Consider the following 13643-nt stretch of genomic DNA (forward strand, 5'->3'; position numbering starts at 1 on the left):
ACATATATATATATAAACTCACCTCTTGAGGTTGATTTTATTAATTAAACATATATATATATATATAATTATTTTAATATAAACTCACCTCTTGAGGTTGATTTTATTAATTAAACATATATATATATATATATATATATAGAATAATATAGAAGTAATGCAAGATACAGAACGATAAAAAGAAAAAGAAAACTATGCTCCCTATTTTAATATAGAATATCCCTATTTTATCATTCTAGAAATTTTTTTTATCTATATATATATATAATTATTTTAATATAAACTCACCTCTTGAGGTTGATTTTATTAATTAAACAAATCTAATTTAACTACACATCAACATATAATATATGTATATGTATACATATATATATATATATATATATATATAAAATTTAACTACACAACAACAGAAGTTTAATTTAATAAATTTACACACACACACACACACACACACACACACACACACACATATATATATATATATTAAATTAAACTTCTGTTGATATGTCGTGAAATTATATATATATATACATAATTATTTTAATATAAACTCACCTCTTGAGGTTGATTTTATTAATTAAACATATATATATATACACACACATATATATATACATAATTATTTTAATATAAACTCACCTCTTGAGGTTGATTTTATTAATTAAACATATATATCTATATATATGTATCACATTAAATTTTAAGAACACAAAATGGTTCTCCGGAAAATGATTTAAATAAAATTAAATCAAAATAGAAAATAATACCGACATCAAGAGGTCGGTTTTATTGTAATTCATTTTCTGGGAAAAATTCCGACTTCTTGAGGTCGGAATTTGGTTTACCCGCAAACCGCAAACCGACTTCCGGATGTCGCTTTTAAAAGTAATTAGATGAAATAAAAATATCGACCTCCGGATGTCGCTTTAATTAATAGTCGAAATAAAAATACTGACCTCATGAGGTCGGTTTTTTTAATTACATACTATTTAATTTTTACCGACATTCGGAAGTCGGTATTATGAAATATTTAATTGAGAAAAAATTCCGACCTCAGGAGGTCGGAATTTTTAATGAATTACAATAAAAACCGACCTCTTGATGTCGGTATTATTTTCTCAATTAAATATAAAAAATACCGACCTCATGAGGTCGGTATTTTATATTAATTTATTTTTACTATTTAATTTTACCGACATACGGAAGTCGGTATTATAATTTTTTTTGTTTTTTATTTTACACAAAACCTATTGAGAAAAAATAAAATATTGTTATTTATATATATATATATATATATATATATATAATTATTTTAATATAAACTCACCTCTTGAGATTGATTTTATTAATTAAACATAGATAATTTAACTACACATCAACATATAATATATGTATATGTATACATACATATATATACATCTATGTGTATATATATATATATATATATGTAAATTTATTAAATTAAATTTCTGTTGATATGTAGTTAAATTTTTTTATATATATATAATTATTTTAATATAAACTCACCTCTTGAGGTTGATTTTATTAATTAAACATATATAATTTAACTACACATCAACATATAATATATGTATATGTATACATACATATATATACATCTATGTATATATATGTAAATTTATTAAATTAAACTTCTGTTGATGTGTAGTTAAATTTTATATAATATATATAATTATTTTAATATAAACTCACCTCTTAAGGTTGATTTTATTAATTAAACATATATAATTTAACTGCACATCAACATATAATATATGTATATGTATACATACATATATATACATCTATGTATATATATATATGTGTGTGTGTGTGTGTAAATTTATTAAATTAAAATTCTGTTGATGTGTAGTTAAATTATATATATATATATACACACACATATATATACATAATTATTTTAATATAAACTCACCTCTTGAGGTTGATTTTATTAATTAAACATATATATATATATATATATATATATATATATATATGTATCACATTAAATTTTAAGAACACAAAATGGTCCTCCGGAAAACGATTTAAATAAAATTAAATCAAAATAGAAAATAATACCGACATCAAGAGGTTGGTTTTTATTGTACTTCATTTTCTGGGAAAAATTCCGACTTCTTGAGGTCGGAATTTGGTTTACCCGCAAATCGCAAACCGACCTCCGGATGTCGCTTTTAAAAGTAATTAGATGAAATAAAAATACCGACCTCCGGATGTCGCTTTAATTAATAGTCGAAATAAAAATACCGACCTCATTTGGTCGGTATTTTAATTACATACTATTTAATTTTTACCGACATTCGGAAGTCGGTATTATGAAATATTTAATTGAGAAAAAATTCCGACCTCTTGATGTCGGTATTATTTTCTCAATTAAATATAAAAAATACCGACCTCATAAGGTCGGTATTTTATATTAATTTATTTTTACTATTTAATTTTACCGACATACGGAAGTCGGTATTATAATTTTTTTTGTTTTTTATTTTACACAAAGCCTATTGAGAAAAAATAAAATATTGTTATTTTTTTTTTTTTTAATACCGACATCAAGAGGTCGATTTTTATTGTAATTCATTTTTTCCGAGAAAATTTCCGACCTCCAGAGGTCGGAATTTGGTTTTCCCGCTTTCCGCAAACCGACCTCCGGATGTCGCTTTTAAAAGTAATTAGATGAAATAAAAATACCGACCTCCGGATGTCGCTTTAATTAATAGTAATTAGATGAAATAAAAATACCGACCTCATGAGGTCGGTATTTTAATTACATACTACCGATATTCGGAAGTCGGAATTATAAAATATTTAATTGAGAAAAAACTCCGACCCCAGGAGGTCGGAATTTTTAATGAATTACAATAAAAACCGACCTCTTGATGTCGGTATTATTTTCTCAATTAAATATAAAAAATACCGACCTCATGAGGTCGGTATTTTTATTGTAATTCATTTTTCCGGGAAAAATTCCGACCTCCGGAGGTCGGAATTTGGTTTTTCCGCTTTATTTTGCATAAAAACCGACTACTTGTAAATACCGACCTCCATTTGAGGTCAGAAATTTTTAGATCGGTATTCACTGTTGTTTTAGTAGTGAAACACAGGGATCTGGTAAGGGTACCTGATCCCATTGTGCGAACCATGCTCACATTGGTGAAAACGACAGCTGAAAATAGTACACTGCAGACCTGCAGGAGCGCGGCGCGCGTCTGCTGCTGTGCAACAGAGAGTTGACTAATGATATTGCTGGCCTTACTTTTGGGTTTTCGTTCCTATCACATATAAGGCCAATATCATTTGACACAACCTTTAGTTTTTGCGCTCTACAAAAAGGAATTGAAGAATATTGCAAAGACCACACATCTGAAATATCTTCTGACGGAACAACAAGGGACCTGATAGAGTTATCTTCGTTCCTAATTTTTTCTTAGGTTTATATTTCAGTGTTTCACATTGTAGGTCTCTTCCTGATTTATAAAGGAAGTGGATCAGTGATTGTTCATAGTGAGTATCGTTTGAAGTCATAGCTAGAGTTAGCTATTGGAGTTGTTGAAGTCTAAATCAACTAGAGTTATTTGTTTTAGTGGGCAATAGAGTTATTGCTTAGTTTCCTTTGTAGTAGAGTTACTACATTGAAAGGGAAGGGCTTTAGAGTTAAATTCCTAGGTTACAAGAGTTTGTAATCTGGACATTGCTCTGTTTTGAGTGAAATGAAGTTGGGTTGAAATCCTGTGAGTACATATCGTGATTTTTACCGACCTTGAGCAAGGGGGTTTCCACGTAAAATTCCTTGTGTCTTTTACTTTATTGTTTGCAATTTTGTTATTGTTCTTGCTGTGTCAAGGGACCTGGTCCATTGACGAATAATGGACGCACGTATCTAACAGAAAGCTTTCCCAAACCATCAATGGATTAGATTGATTTCAGTGCCAGTAGTATTAGCGGGGATGGTTAAAATGCCGCCTGCTACTGCTGTCAACTACAACAGTTGGATCATTATTGCATTTATTTCAGCATTTGTTGTATATCAATATTGCTAGAGTTGGTAGAGTCGTTACAATTATGTTTTATCTGGGGCATTAGATGCCGGATTAGCCTTTATAAATGTATTGTTGTACTTGTGCTTAGGATATGACAATGTTAGCCTTCAGTGATGGGGAAGTCATACAAATACATGCCCTTTGGCTTCTTGTCCAACTGCGAAAGGGATTGTCAATTGGTTGACGGGTGTCCTATATTTTAAATGGATTTGCTGCAGGACAATATGGTGATGGCCATAGTTTCCTCTACATACTATTTAGTCATTTAACAAAAAATTGATATCAAATACTGTCATGAAAGAAAATAAAAAAGTTGCATTGATATTGACCATTTTGTAGTTTGTATATCGTTGTCCACAATCTTAGCAAATTGTCTTCAAGCAGAAATAAATTACAACCCAACGATCGGCGACTATAAAAGGACATATTATCAATTATTGAAGTCGACATTTAAATTGACCAAATGTTCCTTTCTCAAAGGATGCCAAAAAACTTACGCAACAATACTCTGTGTAATAATTTTATAAGTGGAGTTTGAAAAGTTGATATGTACCCAAATTTTATCATCTTTCGAAGATATTGATGTTGTTTATGATGAATGATCAAATCAATTTAAGTAAAATATTTCAAACTCGCTAGTGAAGAAAACTTATTAGTATTAAGGTGTATTTGGTATGAAGGAAAATATTTTTCGAAAAATATTTTTCAATTTTCTCATGTTTGGTTGGGTTAAATGTTTTGAAAAATGTTTTCTAAATCAACTTATTTTCCTCAAATTTAAGGAAAATGACTTCCCTTCAAAACTAAAGGAAAACATTTTCAAAACTCTCTTTCAACTTCAAATTACAATTATTTTTTTGTTGAAAAATCAATTTATTTTGTCCCTACCCTCAAACCAGCCCCCCAACCACTCCCCCCCAAAAAAAAAAAAAAATTTAAAGCTTGTTTTAAATTTAATTTTTTTACCCCACCCTCACCCCTACTCCTACCCCCACCTCCTCCAAAAAAAGTATTCAAAATTGTTTTTAAAAGATATTTCTAATTTCAATTTTTTATTTTTTTTACCCCCACCCACTACCCTCGCTCCCCCATCTGCTCCCCTATCAACCCCCCTATCAGCCCCCCAACCCCCTTCAAAAAGAAAAAAATTTAAGTTTGATTTTAAAAAATATTTTCAACTTCAAATTTTTATTTTTTCATCCCGATCCTCGATCACCCACCCTCCCTCCCCAGGAACCCTCCCCCTCCCCCCCCCAAAAAAAAAATTGAGTTTGTTTTTAAAAAATGTTTTCAACTTCAAAATTTAATTTTTCACCCCTACACTCGACCCCCCTCCCAACCCACCCACCTCCTACTCGCCACCCCTACCCCAAAAAAAAATTTAAGTTTATTTTTAAAAAATATTTTCAATTTCAAAATTTCATTTTTCACCCTACCCTCGATCCCCCCACCCACCCCGCCCCCTACTAGCCTCCACCCCTGCCCCGCCAAAAAAAAATTTAAGTTTGTTTTTAAAAAATATTTTCAACTTCAAAATTTCAGTCTTTCACCCTACCCTTGACCCCCCACCCACCTCCAACCCAGCCCCCCACCCACCCACCCACCCCTACCAGCCTCCCCACCCCCCAATAAAAATTTAATTTTTTTTTAAAAAAATATTTTCAATTTCAAAATTTTATTTTTTCACCCCTACCCTCGACCCCCCACCCACCCACCCCCTCCCCTCCCAAAAAAAAAATTTAAATTTGTTTTTAAAAAATATTTTCAATTTCAAAATTTCAATTTTTCACCCTACCCTTGACCCCCCACCACCACCACCCTACCGCCCCCACCCCCACCCCCCACCCCCAAAAAAAATTTATGTTTGTTTTTAAAAAATATTTTCAATTTCAAAATTTCATTTTTTCACCCCTACTCTCGACCCCCCATCCCCCAAAAAAATTTAAGTTTGTTTTTAAAAAATATTTTTAATTTCAAAAATTATTTTCTACTCTAGTAAAAATAAAAGATATTTTTCAAAAAAAAAATTCATTCATAAATCAAACACTAAAAATCTTTTTCGAAAAATATTTTCTACTCACCAACCAAACATGAGAAAATAAGTCAAAAATCAACTTATTTTTCAAGAAAACATTTTCCATGAAAAACATTTTCCTTCATACCAACCACACCCTTAGCCTTTTTTTTTAGCTCAAAATCATAAATTTGACAAAAATACAAATGAAGACGTGCAGTTCCAATTTTCAGGAATAAGCACGTTGGGTGTGAGTATTTCAATAGAAAAAGAAAACACGTCTTTTGCATTTTGCATTTGCCCACTAATTTACATTCTGTTTTGGAAAATATAATTGAAGAGTTGACTAAAAGAAAATGCATTTAAATCATAATAATTGAGCCTCATATAACCTTGGAAACATTTTCAACAATTTCATGAGTTTAAAATCATAAAGACTTAAAGTTATCCACATTCACTTATAGTTATTCTCATATTTTATTTGAACACCTCAATTAAGATTTGTACCTATTGAACACTTTTACCACTTCGAATTGACACCTATTTGATATCTTTTTGTCAATCAACAATGGTGGCGAAGGAAATGATGGCAAAAAGACAAGGGAGAAAACATTATGACAAATAGTTAAATTGTAAATTTATAAACTTGCTTACTTTCATAAATCAAAAATATGACAAGATTTAATTCTAGATCTAGAAAATAAATAACCATGTGGAAGCGATAATGGTAAAGGCGGTGGACGGTGGTGATTGCTCAAAAGAAGAGAAAGAAATGGATGTGATGATGATGATGATAGTAATAAATCTAAAAATATAAGATGATAATAATGATAAATTAAAGGAACAAAAAACAAATCAGGAAGAAGAAGGAAGGTTTATATGGCTGTCATGGCGGATGCCACAACAAAGAAGAAAGAGATTATTTTTTTTAAAAAAAAATATGTTAAATTTAGTGCTTTCACGCGCTTCTCGTTAGTAAATCACACCCAAAATGCTACATAAGCAAAAAGTGTTCGAGTGGTATCAATTCAAAGTAGTAAAGATGTTCAATAGATACCAAATTTAATTGAAGTGTCTAAGTGAAATATGCAGACAATTTTAAGAGGCCGAAGATGTCTTAAGTCAATCATAAATTATAGAATTACTCCCAAGACAATGAGACAAGTGTTTTTAAATACTCATATCAGCCATTTCCAATTTCAATTGTGTAACTCAAGATTTTTACGCTAATTTGGGGGGAAATCTCAGCAATGAATGATACCGAATCGGAAATCTCAGCTCCACTAAGTAAGCATTCCACTCCACTTTCTTTTTCCAATTATACTCTACTTAATTTCACTATTCTCAAACACATTAATTTGCAGTTCAAACAGATCAACTACTCCATTGCAACAGTACTGATGATGACTCTCCAGTTGAACAAGTGGCACTCACCGTGCCCATCACCGATGATTCCACTTTGCCGGTGGTCACCTTTCGCATGTGGGTTCTCGGCAGTATCGCTTGTTTCCTACTCTCATTCCTCAACCAATTCTTCTGGTACCGCAGTGAGCCACTCACCATCACCTCTATCTCCGCCCAAATTGCGGTGGTTCCGTTAGGCCACCTCATGGCCAAGGGAATTACTGACCGAGTTTTCTTCAAAGGAAGCAAGTGGGAATTCACACTGAATCCTGGCCCATTCAATGTGAAAGAGCACGTGCTTATCACAATATTCGCTAATTCCGGCGCCGGGAACCCGTACGCTATTCACGTGGTTAGCGCCGTGAAGTTGTTCTACAAGCAGAAGTTGAGTTTTTGGGTGGCGTTGATCGTCATTATTACGACGCAAGTGTTGGGATTTGGTTGGGCTGGAATTTTCCGACGGTATTTGGTAGAGCCGGCAGCCATGTGGTGGCCCCAAAATCTCGTTCAGGTCTCCATATTCAGGTATGACCACTATTAAACCAAAATGACAGAGATAGTTGAATGGAATAGATCCACAGGAAAACATATGAATTCTATCGAATGTACGTGGCCGGTGACTCGTATATCTTTTTAGTTTAAAATAAATACTCTGTTCACTTTTATTTATCTACTAATTCAAAAATAAATTTTATTTATATTTATTAGTACTATTATCTATTAATTCAAAAATAATTTTTTGTTTTTATTTGTTACTTTCAACATATAAGAAGTATATTTTTTTCTTCCTCTTAGTATTAAATACTTATTTTTCTAATCATTTTTTAAAATCTAATGTACTTTCTTCATTTCATTTTATGTGGCATCGTTTACCTTGAAATGGTGTTTAAAAAAATAATCATGTTAATCATTATTTTTTTAATGAGTTTGTCTAATTCAAATGTGACAAGATTTAAAATTTTCCTTACTTTTTAGTTAGAGTTATGCAAGTATTAGTAAATATAAAATCAGTTATGAGATAATTTATACTATATTATTTTATGAATGTAATTTAGTTCTTTATGTATTAGTTATTTCACATTTTACTATACATAAAATAATACATAAATTTCTTTATAACTTATACATTTATGTGGATTTCTAAATAGCAAATCAAATACAATATCAATTTTATAAATAAATAATTTATCTCTTAATTAGATACCAAACATGATATTACTTGTGTAAGATTTAGTACACCTACATAATTCACCTCTAAGTTAACTACCAGGATTTAGTGTCTAAGATTTGTTTTTGATTACAAATTAGCGGTTCTTTCTTTTTAAATTTTTGTGGCTAGTCAAACCGTACCACATAAATAGAAAAGGAAGAAGTAATCTAAAAAAATTATAAATATGGTGTGATTAATAAATTATAAATATGATGTGATTATAAATTATATCATTAAATAAATTTGGTGTCTAGTCAAACATGATCACACGAAATTGAAACACAAGGTGTAATCTTAGAATAAATTTCCCCTAAACTTATATCGAAAAGTCACTTACACGCTTAAACTATCACGATGACATATTTCACATCTTTACTATTCAAAAGTGAATTTAATACCACCCTGAGACGTGTAACACCACACTCACAGGCTGTGGTGTAATACACTTGCTACCACATCAACGCTACATCAGCGCCATGCCAGAAATTATGATTTTTTATAATTTTTTTGTTTTCTTTTCTTTATTAATTGCTTTTCTTTTGTTAACAATATTTTACACTAATTAATCTCTAATTAATTATTAAAATTCTCTAATAATTATACCTTCTTCATTACAAAATCTCACCCACTCTCTTTTATCTTACAGAAAAAATCATATCCGGCTACCTTTTTCACTATTGATTCTTTGTTCTTCACCACCGCCATATCACCTTCAATTCTTCTTCGTCGTCATCCACCACTAAATATCACCATCACCATTTCTAATATAATTTTTTTTCTTCTTCACCATCGTCAATTCCACTCTTTTTTTTCAAAATCGTTACCCAGCGTCACCATACTCATAAAGTTGTCATCTTCACCAAATTCAAAAATTGATTAATCTTCTTCACCACCTTCAATTTCCTCTTCTTTTTTTTCACCCATTACCTAGAACCACCATACCCATAAAGTTGTAATTACAACCAAATTCAAAAATTGTAACCAAAATTTCGTTAACAAAGTCAAAAAATAGAAAAGATAGAAACAATCAACCAAAATCACCTAAACATAACTTAAGGATTTATTTATTTAGGTTTATCCGAAATTCTGTTATATTCTTTCTTTAGTAAAAATTATCACAAAATACAATTATTCACTAACAAATATATGAGAATTAACCTAATTGCTAATCAAAAAGAAAAGTTGTGCTTCGAGATTGTGATGTATAAAGAATGAAGAAGAAGAGATGTGAAAAAGAAGAATAGGTGTGAAGAAGAGGAGGTTTGAAGAAGAGGTGTGGGGGTAGGGGTGGGGTGAAGGGGGGTGGGGGTTAAAAATTGATTCTAATTATATTTTTATTTTTATTTCTAACTGTTTCATTTTATTTCTTTGCCACGTCAGTTTTAAGATGTAAATAAATTTACTTTTGAATAGTAAATGTGTGTAATAGATCATCATGAGAGTTTAAGCGTGTAAATGACTTTTCGATACAAATTCAAGGTGTAATTTATGTCTTTTCTCAAAATTATATTATTTAAGATTAAAGTAAAGTTAAAATACAATTATTTTAAATTTAAAAGTAACTTATATTGAAACTAATTTTGACAAAAAGTGTGACATGGACAATAATAAGTAGCGTTCCTAGAAGAAAAAATATAGCACATTAATGCTTGCAAGTCTTTACAAGAAAAAAAAATATTATTCATCATTATTATGAAAAAACATAACTTCTTTTTACAATTGATACACATTTCCTTATCAATTATTAGTTACTGAATAATAGTAAGCTATTCAATTCATTTCAATTGATATCTTTTATTTTTTTTTAAATCTATCTAAAAGAATGTTATTTTTTATATTTTGTAAGTTTTGAATTTTAATATTCTTATTTTAAACTTAACGACACTCCTTTAAATAAGGAGGATATATTATGGGTGTGTTGGTACTACGGAAAATATTATTTTGTTGGTGAGGTCGATTCTCCACCTTTTAATCACCTCCCCAGTTTTCCTTAAATACATTTTTATTCCACACTCTATTCCGCACAAACTATGATATACATTCATGCATAATTATACATGTACTATGGTTAGATGGTATCAAACCTATTGCATTTTGGATTATGATATCATAATTTAATATTTGTTGAATTTTAGTAGTAATTTTTATATAGACAAATATAATCATGTTGAAAATGTTGTTCCAATGGCAGGGCCCTTCATGATAAAGAACAGAGAGACAAAAATGGAATGACAAGAAACCAATTTTTCCTCATTGCCTTTATCTGCAGTTTTGGTTACTATGTCTTTCCAGGTTACCTTTTTCCAATGCTTAGTTCCCTTTCTTGGCTGTGTTTGTTGTTCCCTTCCTCTGTCCTAGTCCAACAGTTGGGTTCAGGGCTTCGTGGCCTTGGAGTAGGCGCCATTGGGCTCGATTGGTCCACCATATCCTCCTATCTTGGAAGCCCACTAGCTAGCCCATGGTTTGCTACTGCAAACATTGCTGTTGGTTATTTTCTCGTTATGTATGCTGTTGCACCTCTTATGTACTGGTTCAATGTCTACAAGGCCAGGAACTTTCCAATATTCTCGGATGGCTTGTTTAAAGAAAACGGTCAAGATTACAACATTTCAAAGATCATAGACCCTAACTTTCACATTGATTTAGAGAAGTATGACCACGAGGGTCGTCTTTATCTCAGCATTGTCCTTTTACTAACTTATGGATTCAGCTTTGCCTGTCTCACTGCCACGGTTGTTCATGTCTTCCTCTTTCATGGACGGTAAGGTTCATACTTTACTGTTATAGTGGGTAAAATTCAGTATTTTAATGTGGCAATAGTTTTTTTCTGACTAGAAAAGTATAGTGCATAAAGGTTAGTAACCATTAGTGAAGTTAAACCCTGCCTCGATGTATAGAATGGAAGCACCACATGACTAGTTATAGTGGTGCAGGGATCTATGGCATCTCAGCAAGTCTGCTTTACAGGAAAAGAAAATGGACGTGCACACAAAGCTCATGAGAAAATACAAGCAAGTTCCTGAATGGTGGTTCACGATTATACTACTAATAAATATTGCAGCAACTGTATTTGTATGTGAATATTACAAAAACCAGCTTCAATTACCATGGTGGGGTGTTTTGTTAGCATGTGGCCTTGCGTTCTTTTTCACCCTCCCAATTGGAGTCATTACTGCTACCACAAATCAAGTAAGCGCATATTTAATTTTCAGTAAAATAACAGCTTGGGATTATCAATACCTACAGTTTTTGTTCAAATAATCACTGTCGGATTTAGTTAAAATTATAGCTTCGTGTCAGTGTTGTGAGTTGCTTTCTTCATTTGGCAACTCTGATGTTCCACGATCTTTGTTGCTCAGACACCTGGTTTGAATGTGATCACGGAGTACATAATGGGATATTTGTATCCAGGATATCCAGTTGCTAATATGTGCTTCAAGGTGTATGGCTATATCAGTATGAAGCAAGGTTTAACCTTCCTGCAAGACTTTAAACTTGGTCATTATATGAAGATTCCTCCAAGGGCAATGTTCATGGCTCAGGTTAGTTTTCTTAATCTTTTGGCACAGAGAAGTAACAGAGTTCTGCAAATAGAAAAGCTTGGTCGGCAAAGGTGCTATCCATGTTTTAGGTGTATAACTGTAAAGACCTGTCCCAAATCTGTTTTTTTTTTTTGGATTATTTATTCAGGTAGTTGGAACCTTAATATCAGCTTTTGCACATCTGGGAACAGCATGGTGGCTAATGGACTCTGTCCCAAATATTTGCGATAGGGCTCTGCTTCCTCAAGGCAGTCCATGGACATGCCCAGCTGATCATGTATTCTATGATGCCTCAGTCGTCTGGGGTCTGATTGGGTCACAGAGAATTTTTGGAAATCTTGGCTATTACTCTGCCATAAATTGGTTTTTCCTAATTGGTGCTGTAGCTCCTGTATTTGTTTGGCTATTACAGAAAGCTTTCCCAAACCATCAATGGATTAGATTGATTTCGGTGCCTGTGGTATTAGCCGGAATAATTAAAATACCACCTGGTACTGCTGTCAACTACAACAGTTGGATCATTATTGCATTTATTTCAGGATTTGTTGTATATCGATACTACAAGATTTGGTGGAGTCGTCACAATTATGTTTTATCTGGGGCATTAGATGCCGGATTAGCCTTCATGGGTGTATTGTTGTACTTGTGCTTAGGGCAGGAGCATGTTAGCCTTCAGCGGTGGGGAAGTCATACAGATACATGCCCTTTGGCTTCTTGTCCAACTGTGAAAGGGATTGTGGTTGACGGGTGTCCTATATTTTAAGCAGATTTTCTGCAGGACATGTGGTGAAGGCCATGTTTCCTTCAACATAGTTCGTCTGGTCATATCTGTCCCCATTGTTACAAGACTTCTGTTTAAGCAGATTTTCTTGCATGCTTGAGTCGACACTCGACAGGTTCCTTCTGGATGCGTCATTAGCAGCAAGAAATAGAGGACTCTATGTCAAATTTTATGATGAGTACAAGATGTCACAAACTTGTGCCAGAAAATAATGACTGAAGAAAATGTTCTGTGAAAATAAAACTTGGATTGTTTCAACTGTTCCTCCACCTCCTGTGATGAAGTGAAAACTGTTTCTGGGACAACATACAATACTGTAAATTTTTTCATATAATATTTTCATTGTTGATGAATCTACTTCATGTATGCAAAAAAAAACAACTATTACACTTAGCAATTTTCCTCAATATTTTAATTATTTTCTCCTCTCCGCAATTTGGGTAAGGAAATGGGTAGAGATGACAAGTGTAACACCATGTCTACGGCTGAAAGTGATCCGAGTTACACAGAAAAGAGTCATTGAACAGTAGCAAAACTTAGTGTTACTATTAGTCTCATCCGAGTTACTAAGTTTTGCTACTGGTCACTAGTTATGCTTTTATGATTCCTTTGTTTCTTCCAACTTTTTCGG

General features: G+C 32.1%; 1 protein-coding gene across 1 annotated transcript; it reads left to right on the plus strand.

The window, feature by feature from the left end:
- The first annotated feature begins 7297 nt into the window (after positions 1 to 7297).
- On the plus strand, positions 7298 to 13447 carry LOC125822101 (oligopeptide transporter 7-like). Its single transcript, XM_049501472.1, has 6 exons — positions 7298 to 7362; positions 7440 to 8004; positions 10881 to 11450; positions 11623 to 11878; positions 12049 to 12231; positions 12380 to 13447. The coding sequence occupies exons 1-6, from the start codon at positions 7326 to 7328 to the stop codon at positions 12992 to 12994; spliced, it is 2226 nt and encodes a 741-aa protein (XP_049357429.1). The 5' UTR covers positions 7298 to 7325; the 3' UTR covers positions 12995 to 13447.
- Positions 13448 to 13643: the final 196 nt, after the last annotated feature.

Source organism: Solanum verrucosum, unplaced genomic scaffold (genome assembly GCF_900185275.1).
Source record: "Solanum verrucosum unplaced genomic scaffold, falcon-dt-bn FXZP01000103.1, whole genome shotgun sequence".
Taxonomy (NCBI): domain Eukaryota; kingdom Viridiplantae; phylum Streptophyta; class Magnoliopsida; order Solanales; family Solanaceae; genus Solanum; species Solanum verrucosum.